Source organism: Nymphaea colorata, chromosome 2 (genome assembly GCF_008831285.2).
Source record: "Nymphaea colorata isolate Beijing-Zhang1983 chromosome 2, ASM883128v2, whole genome shotgun sequence".
Classification (NCBI taxonomy): domain Eukaryota; kingdom Viridiplantae; phylum Streptophyta; class Magnoliopsida; order Nymphaeales; family Nymphaeaceae; genus Nymphaea; species Nymphaea colorata.
In genome coordinates, this window is record NC_045139.1 from 6,033,807 (window position 1) to 6,049,207 (window position 15,401).

The window sequence follows — 15,401 nt, forward strand, 5'->3', positions numbered from 1 at the left end:
ACCATTTGATGCCCCTTAACAAACACAAGAGAATCCTTTCGAGTCTTTGCTTTTTGTGGAAGGAGTGGAATTGATTAACGCTTCTGCGACTTAACTCTCGCACTCTCATTGTTGGTGAAGGGCGATTGGGTCAATGCCATTTCCACATGAAATGAACAATGAATTCCTGCCACTTTAATCAAAGCCATTGATAAGACATTGAAAGTAAAAGCAATAAAGAGATGGGGGAAGAAGGGAGTGCCTGTGTCAATACCATCCTGAAAAAGGACTAGACAATAAATTGTCACCAGCTTATTAAAATAATTATTAACAAAAAAAAGTAGAAGAAATAAAAGAAAAAGAAGAGAGAGAGAGGATTCAAAAGGTTAGGTAAAAAAAAAAAAAAATTCAAGAACCAGACAAGTGTAAAAGGCTAAAAGCATACACACACACACACACCAACAACACCTCTTCACACCCTCTTCACACCTTGCTTTTTGTTCTCTCACTTTTTCTCTCTCTCTCTTCTGCAACATCAAAACCACAGTGGTTTACCCCTTTCCCTTTGCTGAAAACCAGGCTTCCACCTTCAGCCATCCCAAATCCCAACACCCCAACGTTCCAAAAAATCCCAAGTGTTCGTCCGTCGTCTTGTGCATCCATGGTTGCTGCCGACGAGGCCTAGTGTGGAGGAGGAGGAGAAGAGGGAGGAGTGGAACATGTCGTTCAGGAGCATATTGCGGGATGGTCTGGGGAGTCTGTCTAGGAGGGGCTTTGGATCGAAGGTGGTGCAGTCGTTGGTGGCGGAGGATGACCAACAGCAGCAGCTGCGGCGGGACGGAGAAGGGGAGGAGGGAAATGGTGAGGGGGGAAGGGACTGCTGGGCTGGACTGCCGCCGGAGCTGCTGAGGGACGTGATAAAGAGGCTGGAGGCAAGCGAGAGCGCCTGGCCGGCACGCCGGAACGTCGTCGCCTGCGCCGCCGTGTGCCGCGCCTGGCGGCTCATGTGCAAAGAGGTCGTCGCCACTCCCGAGCTCTGCGCCAAGCTCACTTTCCCCGTCTCTCTCAAGCAGGTCCCTCTCTCCCTCTCTCTTCGCCTTCCTCTCTCTTCTCTGCTTTATTTTGTGATGGTAATGACGTGGGGAGTTCTGGATCTGGCAGCCGGGACCAAGGAGCGGGCCGATTCAGTGTTATATAAAGAGGAACAAAGGGTCTTCCACTTACCATCTCTTCTTGGGTCTGAGTCCTGGTGAGCTGCTTTCTCCTTCCTCCTGCCTTTCTTTTTCTTGAATTTCTTGGGGGGGTTTTTGTTTCTTTAGTTGGTTGTTCTGGCTCTCTTCGCGTCCCCTTCCATTGATTTAAGAGGTTTACTCCAAAGAAGGAAAATTTATGTGTTTTTTGTGATGGCATGGTAGAGGCGGAGAGAAAGAAGGATGTTTTTAGTGAATGGAGTCCTATACATCCTTGGTACGCCGATGGGATGAATGTGCCTGTGCAAATCCAATTTTTGGCAAATTAAGCGCCTTTCATGACGGTCAAATGAATTTTTTCTGTCAATCTTTTCTCCCTCGGTCTAGTGAAATCTTTTTGTTGGTATAAATTTGGGGAGCTCGCGGTACGCTTGAAACTGAAGCTCCATCCCTCGGAAGTTTATTTCGTGGTCAGATTTGTCTATATTTGTGGAGTTTGTTCTGTTAACGAATGGCTCTTGTTGCTTAGTAACGAGAACTTCTCAAGTGATTGCTGATGCTAGTGACAGATTAGAACATATTATGACTTCCGAGTAGAACAGACATGAGAAGTGAAGGACTGAATCATGTATAAGACTGAATCATGTATAATTAATATCTAGGTGGCCACTCTGCTTCTTTGGTGGTGTGTTTAATACAGAACCACAGTATCTTAAAAAAGGTGGGCATTGCGTGTGTAACGTGTATTGCTTGCTCAAAATGATATACGGGTTATAGTTCTATTTTATGCAAATCGCACCGACCCAAGGTTTTGCTAATGCTTCCGGGTGGCCGTATATTGCAACCTATCCGTTTTTTGATCCATTTTCTGTTAGTGCGCAAATACATTCTGCATTTTTGTATATAGAAGAACTTTAGGTTGATATAGCGATTTAAGTGACAGTGAACTGGCATAGATTGATAGTGGTTGAATGGCCTATGACTCAGTCCACTGATATATAAATCTGTTACTTGATTATGGGGCTCCCTGTAGCAACATCCAGATTTTTGAAATCAGCATGAGTCTAGCTCTCTTCTTTTTTAGTTGTTAGAAGATTTCAGATACCACCTTGGTTCTTTTAAATGACATGTAGTTCTTGAACACCATGCTGTTTAACTTTCTTAAATCGACAACCTGAGGGTTGGAAGCTGCCTTCTTGGACTGATGGTTTGGTTACATTTTTTTGGTGTCTTCCTAAATGGGTCGAGTATAGTAGTAAACGGCATGAGGGTCAGCATGTTAGCCAAATAGAACCAAAGAAGTCTTGTGTTATGAGGTTCCTTCCATGCAGGGTGTATATAATATCAAACTTGACTGGCTTATGATAGCTTTGAATGTAGACTCAATAGATTAAAGTTTAAAACAATTAATACTGAAAGAACCAAAAGTATATTGGATGTATATAACACATACAGACAGAGTTTGATATCCGTTATTCTGGATATAATGATCTGTGTGAAATATTCTGGACGGTTTTAACAAAATAACCCATGGAAAGTTCTCTATGACATGGGGCTTTCAGAAAAAGCACTATCTCATATTGCAACAGCTGACAGTTGTTTCCTTATGTATGCTGATGGTCTATGCATTCTACTATATACAATTTTCATTAACATATATTAGTCCCCGTTTCTCAAATTGTAGTTATGGCTTTTAAATGTCAGTTTCCTTCTCTGGCTGAGGCCAAGAGAGATGGAACCTAGCGTCAGGATAGACCTATTGCATATCCTTTTTAGCATTTTCGTTTTGTTGTCGGCTGGTTGCTTGTTTGGCTGTTAACTCACTGCATTGTTTCAGAGAATGGGAAATTCCTGCTTGCTGCAAAGAAGGTCAGGCGCCCCACTCGTGCAGAGTACATTATTTCTATGGATGCAGAGGACATATCACGAAACAGTTGCAGCTATATGGGCAAGCTAAGGTATGTGGATAGTTTACCCTCATGGAATGTGTTATATGTATATTAAATATTTGTTATTGGTAAAAATTAGTAGTTTGAATTATTTAAGTGCCACACAGTCGGTCAACATAGTACTGGATGACCCGTGATGGTTTTATGAAAACCTTACTGTTGTCATAGTCGGAAAACAGGCCACTGTTCTAGCAGTAATCAAATTTGTGCAGTAACAGTATTCTTTTTCTTACTGTTCCACTAGCTATTTAGCGTTTGGTAATGAGGATATTTCTTCATCTCTTTTTTCCTTTCCCAGTAGTTGCGATTTTTTCTTTAAGGCCTTGCTTAGGGTCTCTTTGGGTGGTCCAAGTCCTGATGCAAGTACATTCTACAAGGGCCTGCTTTGATTAAAAAGTGGAACCTCCATTTGCTGAACAACCATTGGGTGTGGGTTTTGGAACTTGATCTGATGACAGATTGTTGATGGGTCATTAGGACAAAACATTGCTATGGAGTACTCTTAAAGGGCTCTCATATCTGGTCTCCTTTTTCACTGTCTGCTGTTTGTTGTGTCGACAGATCAAACTTTTTGGGCACAAAATTTGCACTTTATGACAGCCAGCCCCCCTATACTGGAGCTGTGATGTCATCGGGCAGGTCAAGCCGGAGATTCTACTCACGGAAGGTCTCTCCTAAGGTTCCTTCTGGTAGCTATGGCATTGCACACATAGCCTATGAGCTAAACATGTTGGGCACACGGGGGCCGAGGCGCATGCGCTGCACCATGTACTCGATCCCTGCTTCTTCCCTCGAGGCTGGGGGCTGTGTTCCATGCCACACAGAGCTTCCCCGTTCCATAGAAGAATCCTTCTCTAGCATCTCCTTGTCTCAGTCCATGGACCACATTGTTGGGAGAGAGCTGGGTCCGGTAGATTCATTTGCCAGTAGTGCACGGTTTTCAGAAATAGCAGTTGATGTGCTTGGTAAGGAGGCTCCCTTGATACTGAAGAATAAGGCACCTCGGTGGCATGAGCAACTGCAATGCTGGTGCTTGAACTTCCGTGGGCGTGTCACAGTAGCATCAGTGAAGAATTTCCAGCTAATTGCTGCTGTTGAGTCACCAGAGCCAGCCGCTGCTGGGACATCTCAGACTCAGACTAGCGGAGGAAGTGAGCATGACAAGATACTTCTGCAGTTTGGCAAGATCGGGAAGGATATCTTCACCATGGATTACCGCTACCCACTTTCAGCATTTCAGGCATTTGGTATCTGTCTCAGCAGCTTCGACACAAAGTTGGCTTGTGAATGAATGAAATCTTCGAAAATGTATACTGTAAGTTTCTCAGAACTGTGTGATGGCAGCAATACATAAATGTTGTAACCCAAAACTGCTCGGTTTATTCCTTGGAAAAGCTTTCATATTTGCAGAAACTTGTAGGCTTTCATCTCTGTGCACGAAATCAAGTGTTGTTTGAATGAATTTTTCATTTCTCAAAACTTTGTACAGAAGACATGACGAACTGGAACCATGAGCAGGGAAAATCCTCCTGGGTTTCTTCATACGATGAGGTTCTCCATTATTGCGCTCCCTCTATATGAGATGGATCCTGCCCATGAATCTCCCTAGCTTGGTCCTCGGGTTTTCTTTCTCGGGCCCCATAAAAGTGGGGAATCCATTACTTTCATGGTGCACACTCCATTACCAACCTTGTTTTCTGTGACTTGACTCCCAAGAAAGGCAGTTCCCTTTTGCCTTATGGAGCATATGCATCTCTTATTGCTGAGGGATAAATAATCTTAATGAATCTCACTAACAGTTGATTTTACAATGATGGCCGTCTCAGTCCCATCAATTTTGTGGCAAAGTTTATTGGTTGAGCGGGCATCATGATGATGGATTCATGTCAGTCTCATCTGAGTATGAAGTAATGAAGTGAGCTGATGATGTTTAAGAGGTTCACGGATTCACCATGTTATCCCAAAAGTCAAAAAGATCAATTTCCATTGAGTTTTGCAATATTCCAGCTTATCTCGTCTTTTTTGAGAAGTGGGTGTGGGTTACACATGCAATGATTTTTGATTCCGAATCCTTGGTCTTTCCCTTTATTAACCACAGAGCAAGTTGATGTGCGCACCCACCAGCTAAAAAGAAAAAGATATCCGGATATTGTCAGATTTTCTTTTGAGAAAATTTGAACTCGATTTAGACAAAAGGTTACGCTCGTTGGTGGGACGACATACCTTTCGGAAGGACATCCGATAAAGTTGGAACTATTCTAAGGATGAAAATACATCTCTTATACATTAGAATACCAACAGGGTTTTCATTAATTGAGAAATAAAAGCGCATTCTACAGTAGAGGTGATCGATGGAGGTATTGCTTGAATTGTTGTTAGTTTTCTCGTTTGATGTCTGCTGCATTGTATCAATGTTGTGAATTCGAATAAGAACATGAGCAAATTTAACGTTGGTGTTCTGGTTTTGCTTATTCGACTGAAAGGCAGCGTATGCGTTACTAATGGCTAATAAACATTAAACCTAAAACAAGTAAAATGAAGAGTTGAGGCAAGTTAAAATATCGTGTATTTGGATTATCTGAATTCCCAGACTGCCTTTTGTAACTAGTAGATTATGGAACTTCACGGTTACGTAGAAACTTCACTGCTTTTTGTAACTAGTAGATTATGGAGGTTTGTTCTTTTGCAGCTTTTTTTTTTATTATTTGTGTTTTTTAACGTATGAGAGTGTATAACAGAATATCTATTATTGAAGAATCACATGCTCCACTTTTTTTTTCCATTTACATCAAATATTTCGTACTTTTAACCGTAACTAATGAAAGAAAATTTATAGAAGCCAACGAAGCTTAGGACAAAGGGAAAGAACACTAAGAATGCAAACACGACGAGTGGCAGCCACTACCTTATCCACAGCCTTCGACCGAAAACCTTCAAAATTTTCACAAGATTATACATATGAATAAGTTAAATCGTATATTACATACCTTAATAATATTTGTAAATGTTTTTACATTAAAGAGAACATATTATGCTTGAATTTGAGGAGCGGTGGCCCAAGGTTTATGAAAATCAGAATTTGGATCTAATTGGGCAGCTCATAATCGGGCGAACCAGATCCAAGTTGGGGTGATAGTTAATAAATTACAATATCTATATGCATTTTTTAAAAGTTGAAAAATAAACAATGGGTGTGGCACCAGGAGATGGGCCAGTGAATCAAATAGACTTGTCATTGGCCAATTCAGGTTGATTTTATTAACACTGGCGCACCTCTTACAACCAATTAAATCAGATTTTTAAGGTTTTACTTTATTATCAAGTAAGTTCTAATTTCGTCGCAAAAAATTGAAAGAGAAACGCATTTTAGAGGTCGAGTGGCTCAGTATGAACACTTTGAATGGATCACATAACATTTTCAATGAAAAATATAACCTTTTAATATAGAAGTACACAAAAAACATTCAAGTCCTTGCTGTCTATATTTGACATAGAAGATAGAGCCGCACAACTCAAGCTCCCTCGTCAAAATTAGAGTTTAAATGAGTTGAGTTCAAGTTTAATGTATGTTAGAAGTGTTAAACAAGTCGAGTTTAAGATGTAAGAACACGACTCGTTTTAACTTAACTCGGTTTGACTGAACAATGAACGTTGAATTAGAGTGCTGGCTGTCTATATTTGACATAGAAGGAAACTCGCTTGTTAAAATTAGAGTTTAATGAGTTGAGTTCAAGTTTAATGTATGTTTGAAATGTTAAAAGAGTCGAGTTTGAGTTGTAAGAACACGACTTAACTTGGTTGGACTGTATATTTATGTTGAATTATAATGAAAAAATAGTTAAAGGATAACAATTGAATGAGTCAAAAGAAACACGTCTAGATGATAAAAAGAGTGGAGTTCGAGCTCAACTTGAACTCAAGTGGAGTTCGAGATTGAGTTAAAGCTCGAGTAGGTGCGAGAAGCTACCACAAGCACGAGATCGGGTCGGGTCTGATTTGGGTAAAATCCGATTTATCAGCACAGCAAACACAAAGGAGGAAGAGAGAGAGAGAGAGGGAAAAGACGGAGAAAAGAAAAGAGGAGAGGGAGACGGTCAAGAGAGAGAAACGAGGGGAGGTCCCGTGGTCCGTACGAAGGCCCTCTGAGCAGAGGTCGGGTTGGCAACTTCTCGCCCTCTCCTTTTTGGTGCGTCGCGTCGCGTCGTCATCGTCCTTGCCCGCTTCCTCTCTCTCTCTCTCTCTCACCCTTTTCCGGTTTCGGTGTCTCGTCCTCACTCACTCACCCTACCCAAGAAGAGTCAGAAGCGACAGAGAAAAGGGAGTTGTGGGTAGGCGCCTATACAGTACTTGAAGTCTGTGGCTGGTGGGTGGTCGCTGGGTCGGCAGAGTGATGCCCGTTATTGAAGGAACGGCCGCCGCCGCTTGCCATCGTCGTCGTCGTCGTGGTCGGGTGAAAGAGGAGCTGCAGCAGGAGGAAGTGAAACGAGCGGGGCGGTGGGGGTGAAGCTGGTGTGGTTCCTGCTGTAATCTCCTGTACTGATGTTCAGGAGCAGCAATAACATTGCTGCAAGAATCTTCCACCGTCAGATCGCCACGCCCTCGCCCGGCACTAGCGTATACCCTCTCTCTTTCTCTCATATCTTGCATGTTGTGTTATAATTGAGGGGTATGTGAATTTTGAGCTATTCACTTGAGGTAGTGTTGGAGCTTTTAGTACCCGATGAGAAGAATGACAATTCTGCCTTCTGGAAACGAACATTTCAAAATTTCTGTTGGTACTTGCTTATTCCATCTATATTTGAACTTTGAAGTTCAAACTCCAACTTAACATTATTTTCTCTCACACTGATTTTATCGACTTACTTCTTATGAACAATTTCCCTCTACCTAAGAAATTCTGAAGACTTTTGTAATCGAACTGTATATCATGTAGCTGTTTCTAACGCATGTAGCTTCCCCCTTTTTTTGGTGACATGCACTGTTTACTTGGTCAATGGAGTGATGGACAAAACTTATTCCTTTCTTCCTTTTCTTTGTTTCTTTTATTCCTGTCTCCTAGGTCCATTGTGCCAGGCAATTCTATGAAAATCTGGTTCCAAGTTTTACCATTTATGAGGTTGACTGCCCGGACATTTGTTTCCGTAAGTTCACTGATGATGGCTTATACCTGGTAAGTTTCAGTCGGAATCAGCAAGACTTGATTGTTTATAGGCCAACGTGGCCATCATTTTCATGCAAGGAAGAGGACTGTCATTCGCATGATCTACCTCCAAAAGTTAAAAAGTTCGAGAGCTTCTTCACGCATCTTTATAGCTTACAACTTGCTTCCAGCAATGAACTTATCTGCAAGGACTTCTTTCTCTACATGGAGAACAACCGATTTGGTTTATTTGCTACTTCAACGGCTCAAAACCATGATGCACCTGCTGCTGAAGGAGCGATTAGTGGCATCCCATCTATTGGGAAGATAACATTTTATCTTGTGAGGTTTGTTTTGGAGTAGCAGTCTTCTTGTTTACAGCTTTCTGGTTATCATTTTTACATTTGTTAGTGATATTTCTTACTTTTTCCTTGTGGGAACATTAGATGTTTGATTTATATTTTTGGCTCATAGTTGGCATGTCCGTCTTTTTGTTCTTTGTCATTCTTGAAAGCTCTGTTGTATAATATTTATAAACTCTATTTTGTGACATCAGACTGGAGGATGGAGTGATAATGGATGAGAGGGTCTTCCATAATGATTTCGTGAACTTGGGCCACAGCAATGGGGTCTTTCTGTATGATGATTTGCTAGCTATAGTTTCAATCCGTTACCAGACAATATACATTCTTCAGATTCGGGACTGTGGAACCCTTGTGGATGTACGAGCTATCGGGTCATTCTGTCGAGAAGATGATGAGCTTTTCCTCAGTTCCCATGCTCAGGTAAATAAGTGCCTATGTTTCAACCTGATTGGCTGTTCGGTTTATGAAGGTTTAAGTACCACTATACATGTAGCTTGGGCATTTATAATAACGTTAAGTTTCAGCCTCCTGATTCCCAGAAATACAAATATTAAAGAACTATGATTGGATCTTGGACATTTAGAATCAGTTAATCACATATCAGCCTCCAGAAATATGAATGTAAGAACTAGAACTGGTTTCCGTGCTGGGTGGGCATTATAACCACCTTGGTCTCAGCCTCCAGAAAATTTTCATTTGGTGCTGGCTTTTTTTATTATGATTTTTGAGAAGTGGCTTTCAGAATTGATGTCTATTGATCTGGATTTTCAGCAGCGGAATAAGAAGCCTCTGGGAAACTTATAATTGCTTTTGGACATATTAGTGGAAGACATAAAGGCGTTGTCATTAAAAAGGAAAAAAGGAAAATTAAATACATAAAGATTGTGCAGAACTTTTGTACAAGCACGTTTTAGAGGATAGCACCAAAAGTTGCTCTAGAATGATTGACATGTATCATGTATGTGCTCCAAATGAAAATCCAAGCCTCTTTCTATCTCTAGCTATTCTTGTTCTGTTAAGTGGGTCTTGCTATAATCTTCTTGTTCTGCTCACTGGGTCTAGCCATCTTATGATTGGATCAGTGAATTACCCATTCATTCGCCCAATATGTAGACTCACTTAATCATTTTGTTTCTGTTTCATTAGAAGGATTCTACCGTACTGAGGCTTCAATGACTAATAATCGTATAAATTGTGCAACTGAAATTTATGCGGCTTGATAGTATATGGTTTCCTTTTTAGGGTCTGGTGGCATTTGATAAAGGTAAAAAGGAGGAGGCCTCCAATATTCAAAATGAGAATGGCTTGCAGCATCTTCAACCAACACAAGGGGGGCCTTTCTTGAGTGGTATCAAACAGCGCTTGCTTTCCTTTATTTTTCGCGGAATATGGAATGAAGAAACAGATCATACTCTGGTTAGTTGTTGATTCTTTATCTATTTTGCAATTTATTTCTGCATTCTGAGAACAAAGTTGGAAATTTAATTTAGTGGCATTGAGTGAAATGCGCAATGTCTTTAAAAATTTACATGCTTTTTTACCATATTGAGAGTCAATTATGTTAATGATTTGATTTTTCTTCAAAGGTTTTTGGGTACTAATGAATTCTCTCCATGAACATTGTCATGGTCTTTTGGTTTTATTGGCAGGTAGCAATTAACAGATTGGTTTTCTTCTCTTGCTGATCAGAATAATGTGAATAACTTGAATGCCCTATGTTCTCGTAATTCACTCTAAGAGTTGGAAATGATACATGTTTTACCAATAGTAAAAAATATTAAAACTGGATATGGTCTAGCCATTTATGTGGGTATATACTGCTTTTGTATCTAGCTAAAGGCACTCTCATCAAATGTTAGAACATGTACACCGATTTGTAAGAAAACTATCATTTTCCTCTCTTAGGGGCAATATAACTATTGCAGTATGTTCCCTCTGCAAGGTAACATCTCGAAGGATAATATTTTTGATGGAAGAGGATTCGTGCCTACAAGAACATATGAAATAATGTTGGGATCAAGATACATTTTGAAGAGATCCTAAATCAACGAGTCTCTCCCAAAGGTGGCATTATATTTTCCAGCAGTGACATGAGCATCATATTCATGAATTCAGGAGTCCACCCACAACTCATATGCCCCAACTCCTTTCATGCCAAACCAGCAATTCAATTTTCCACTATTTTCCACTTTTTTTGTCACATGTTGTCCACCCATCTGAGCATATATCTGGCTTCTTCCATCCTAAATGTCTATGTAAATATGTAGCTAGTAATAATTTTTAACAAGTGCTATTACTTTTCACAAATTTAGGCATCAAAGAATAAATATAAGTTACTAACTTTTTGAACTTCTAATAGTGATTCTTTATTTAATAATGGTTAAGGAAAACAAAAATAGTTGTATCTCTGTGAAAGAGACAAATGGTGCTAGTTCCCCAACTATCTGAATTGAGCACGGTGTGGAAGCTCTTAGATGGACTGGTTGAGAAGTGGGACAGAAATGAATTTTTCCTTTGCATACAACAAATGCAGTATAGCAGCAAGGAAAAGGAAGTCCTTTACTGGATGCACCAACTATCTATATTCTTTTTCTTGTCATCATACCTGGAAACATAACTGAACCTTTTAATTTTGCTGGCATTCCATATTACAGTTAACTATTGATACACAGATCAAGTTCAGCTTAGCTTGATGAAAGATCAAGTTATAAGTAATAGCATCTTGGCTTGTTATTGACATTTAGCTAGTCATACTTGACTGACTGTATTGTTGGTAAAGCATCGACAATCTCCTAAGAATTTCTGTTTAGGGGTGTTTCTGTTGCATCCATGAGATCATGATCTCTACTTTTTTTGGCAGGCTAAAAGAAGATTGTCTTTTGTCTGTCAAGTTTTGTTATTTCCCCCTTCCTGTGCACATACACATACACATACACATGCAGTTCTCTTTTTATTATTTTAAACTTTAAATAGTAAATCATGCCTCTCACATATTTATGCATGTGCTAGTAGTCTATGTGGATACAGGAGCTTGGTCACCGCAAGAAGGAAATCTGTTAAATAGTTTCTCATTGGATCAAACAAATTGAAGTTATTCATTCTTTATGGTAGAGACTAGGTAGTTGGTTTTGAAACTAGCTGGGTGAACAAGGACTCTTCACCACCTTAATCTAGTTAAATTTCTTTTTCTTATTTGCACATTGTATAATATGGCAAGCATTTATTTTTGCTTGAAATAGTTGGTTTAGTTTGTAAAAATGCCAGACTGAACTCATGTCCTGTTATCTTGTATGTTGTATCCCTGTTTTGCTTTTACACCCACTTCATTGATATGATTGAACGAGCAACTTGGACATATGGTTTTCTGGGCTTGTTACATAGCTGGGTCTAATTTTATTCGTTGACATGTTTTTTTTTTTTTTTTGTTTCTCAGAGGGTTCAATACCTGAAGAAGAAGTTTTACTTTCATTTTCAAGATTATGTTGACTTAATCATGTGGAAGGTACGTTTATTGTTCTTTTGAAATATTTCTTTATTTGAAAATATTTTTAATAGTCTAAAATAACAAATTTTTTACTGGTCATATATTTTCAAATTTTCACTTATGTTCACAAAATTCAAAGTCAAGAAGAGTTTCTCACTACTTTTGTTTGAAAGTGGGGATCTCTTATTTTAAAGTTCATCATATCATGCATATAATTGATATTGGCCTAGAGCTGTCTTTAAGTTTTTGCTGACCCTTAACAGGTGCAGTTCTTAGATCGCCATCACTTGCTGATCAAGTTTGGCAGTGTAGATGGGGGGGTATGGACTATCTTCATTTACTGAATACCTGATAATATGTTAATTATCTACCTCCCTCATACTACTTGTGGTATACTATTGGGATTTCAGGTTTCAAGAAATGCGGAACATCATCCTGCATTCTTTGCGGTGTATAACATGGAAACAACTGAGATAATTGCATTTTACCAGGTATTTTACATGGTATTTTACATTAACTGTTTCTTTTCTTTCCTTTTCTTGGGTATGTTGGAATTTGTAGCGGCTGACTCTTTTCATCTTACCAGCAAAACTCTGCAGAGGAACTTTACTATTTATTTGAAAAATATGCTGATCACTTTCGTGCCAACTCAAGAAGTTCGATGCACACAAATTTTGTATCATCTCACTCCAATAACGTTTATGCATTTGATCAACTGAACAACATGAAGGGCAAAGCAAGTGGTTCTTCACAGGTATATTTGTAACTTAGTGCAATAGGTTATTTGCATGAAATGGGAAAAAAATTGTGAGTGTTTCAGAAGTGCAACCTCTATGTTATATAATAAACAACTGTAGTAAGCCTATGTGCTTATTTTGGTGGTTGAAATTACCGATAATATGGTTTTCTTTATGACATCAAAAAGTTCAATTGGCTGCGAGTTGTAAGTGCTCAAACAGATGTTTGACTCTCACCAAATTTATCTAGTTGCCCATTGAATTAATTGCAATCCACTTTTCATTGTTTCTTATGGTTTTCTCTGAATTAGAAACTCATAAGCTTTTACTTATAGTTGATTTCTATTATATCAATCGCTAGGTCACTGTCAATCTGTTGTATGTCATTTTGTACCTTACTCTTTCATACGTTATTATTATTTTATGTTTAGATTTTTTAAACCCATATTTAATCTTCCAGTTTGTGAAGAGGATGCTATCTTCATTGCCGTTCAGTTGCCAGTCACAAAGTCCTTCAGCCTACTTTGATCATTCTCTGTTTCGCTACGATGAGAAGGTAACATAAGGAATTATGATCTTCTGATTCAGCTTAATGAAAAAAAAAGTATTTGTGTTGTGTTGGAAACGTTAGTTCTTTTTGGATTGGCTGGCATTTCATAAATTTGAACTTCAACGATTCAATATCTGATAAAGAATTTCTTACCTTATTTGGCATTTGAATAATGCTTGACATTATGTTTTGGCCATCAACTTTATTTGCTACCGCATGCATGCCATTTTACTGATAAAATGCCTGTAGCATTTTATTGGTCTTTTAAGAAGCTCTCCTTCAAGACTCCAACTCATGTTTACGGGTGTGTAAGGATATAAAATGTAAAAAATATGATACAACGAAGTAGCAGGTTTCCTTTTTTCTTGAGATTTATGGTTGACTGTACTCCACATGTAAACTAGGAAAGCAGAAAGTTGGAAACTTTTCTACTTTATATGCCTGATGCTCTGCAAGACTTCTTTCATATGGAAACTTATTTGTATTACCTTATCATCATGTAAAGCAGCTTAAGTTATCCATTATTTTGATGCATAGTTTTAATTCTCTTCGTTATGTGCAATTTCACTATTTCTATATTTGGGATCCTTTCTGTATTTTTGTGGGGGGAAGGCAGGTGGTCTGGAATCTACAAGCATTAAATTAATGTCTTAGTTGTTGCATTAACTTTCTTTAATGATCCCTTCTTGGTTCGATTTTCTTTCTTCATCGTGAAGCAAAGTAACACGCAAGAATTTGTCAATTTGCAGTTAATTTCAGCAACAGACCGTCCTAGACAATCGACTGAACATCCTATCAAATTTATCTTGAGGAGGCCTCCATGCTCACTCAGATTCAAAATAAAGACAGGTACTTAAAAAATCTGCTGAAAAATATTAATTGCCAATTGCAGTGGAACCACCACTATTTATAGTCGGACAAAGTGTAAATTTTTTGGTTCCAGCGGTTAGTTTAAAGTCTTAAACTTCAGTTTAACAAGAGACTTTCCTTACATTTTTACAGGTCCAGAGGCTGGCACCGGAGATGTTCGACCAAAGAGGATCTGTTCATTCTTGTTCCATCCAATCTTGCCCTTGATTATCTCAGTTCAGCAAACTTACATGCAGCCAACTGTTGTGAATATCCATTTTCGCAGGTAGTTTGCCTAGCGGGACTATCTTGATTCTCACTATGTAACAGGGAGCGTTCTGTTTTGCTACTGTTACCGAGTGTAGGCTTCCCTTTAAATTTTGTAACATTAGTCATTTTTTATGAAAAATCTCAGCTAAATCAAATCCTTTGCATCTTCTTCTCCGCATTATACAGAAACAAGAATGTCGATAATGAACAATTCATGTACCAAGGGGTTTGCGATCCCCATCGAGGGCTTCTTTTCTCAGCCAGGAGTACCCCAGCTTTTGGCCTTGTGGTGTTAAACTTTCTCCGTGGGCTTTGATTGTGTTTACTTACATTCAGTTTCATACAATCTTTTTTCTTTCTAATACTTTGCTCCATTTGCATTGACAAAGATTTTTGGTGTCTCAAAGAAATTATAATGTATTAAAATGGGTCATAAATTGCTGTTAGCACGGGCGAGAAAGAATCATATTTGTAAACAAAGTTGGTGCCAATTTGAAGCAGCTCAATGATTTATTGGATGCTTGCTTGTGGAATGATCACCGATGCTTCAGTTGTCCATTTCCTGCCAAATTAATTAAACAGAAGGCGCGTTAAATAATGGGCCACAACCATCTCTGTCAAGCTAATCGCAAAGCAGAATAATATAGTCAGTGTGTTTAAACTAATGAAAAAAATATAAAAAAAAATCGTTAAACAACACGTTTCTTCATTATTTGCTTTACGCAGGCAGGCATTTTTGCCTTCTTAGTCACGAAGCGAAGGTAGGCTGGAAATTTAGCCCGAGTATTTCGTGGCTTAATCCGCTCAGTTCGTACGCGCTCGTCTCAACTTAGTTCAACATGAATTGGCTCAACGCAGCCTGCTTGCGCGTAGTAAGCTAGGCACGAA

At 39.1% G+C, this 15,401-nt stretch overlaps 2 protein-coding genes across 3 annotated transcripts; both read left to right on the plus strand.

The window, feature by feature from the left end:
• Positions 1 to 440: 440 nt before the first annotated feature.
• On the plus strand, positions 441 to 4,597 carry LOC116248052 (tubby-like F-box protein 14). Its single transcript, XM_031620627.2, has 4 exons — positions 441 to 1,052; positions 1,141 to 1,228; positions 3,007 to 3,127; positions 3,680 to 4,597. Exons 1-4 carry the CDS (start codon positions 699 to 701, stop codon positions 4,407 to 4,409), a joined length of 1,293 nt encoding a protein of 430 aa, XP_031476487.1. The 5' UTR covers positions 441 to 698; the 3' UTR covers positions 4,410 to 4,597.
• Positions 4,598 to 7,190: 2,593 nt separating this feature from the next.
• On the plus strand, positions 7,191 to 14,875 carry LOC116246852 (light-mediated development protein DET1). Of its 2 annotated transcripts, XM_031618745.1 has the most exons (12): positions 7,191 to 7,732; positions 8,178 to 8,605; positions 8,815 to 9,043; positions 9,866 to 10,039; positions 12,057 to 12,125; positions 12,371 to 12,427; positions 12,518 to 12,598; positions 12,694 to 12,861; positions 13,305 to 13,400; positions 14,144 to 14,243; positions 14,397 to 14,529; positions 14,700 to 14,875. In XM_031618745.1, the coding sequence occupies exons 1-12, from the start codon at positions 7,658 to 7,660 to the stop codon at positions 14,827 to 14,829; spliced, it is 1,740 nt and encodes a 579-aa protein (XP_031474605.1). In that variant the 5' UTR covers positions 7,191 to 7,657; the 3' UTR covers positions 14,830 to 14,875. The 2 variants fall into 2 exon arrangements, with proteins under 2 accessions (XP_031474605.1, XP_031474607.1); XM_031618747.2 differs by lacking the exon at positions 14,700 to 14,875 and having other exon boundaries at positions 7,193 to 7,732; positions 14,397 to 14,677.
• The last annotated feature ends 526 nt before the right edge of the window (positions 14,876 to 15,401 follow it).

Coding starts and splice junctions, on each gene's coding strand:
- LOC116248052 (XM_031620627.2), top strand. CDS start 699: ATGTCGTTCAGGAGCATATTGCGGGATGGTCTGGGGAGTCTGTCTAGG. Junction 1,053..1,140: donor TCCCCGTCTCTCTCAAGCAG/GTCCCTCTCTCC, acceptor TGGATCTGGCAG/CCGGGACCAAGGAGCGGGCC. Junction 1,229..3,006: donor CTTCTTGGGTCTGAGTCCTG/GTGAGCTGCTTT, acceptor GCATTGTTTCAG/AGAATGGGAAATTCCTGCTT.
- LOC116246852 (XM_031618745.1), top strand. CDS start 7,658: ATGTTCAGGAGCAGCAATAACATTGCTGCAAGAATCTTCCACCGTCAG. Junction 12,428..12,517: donor TTGGCAGTGTAGATGGGGGG/GTATGGACTATC, acceptor TTGGGATTTCAG/GTTTCAAGAAATGCGGAACA. Junction 13,401..14,143: donor TGTTTCGCTACGATGAGAAG/GTAACATAAGGA, acceptor GTCAATTTGCAG/TTAATTTCAGCAACAGACCG.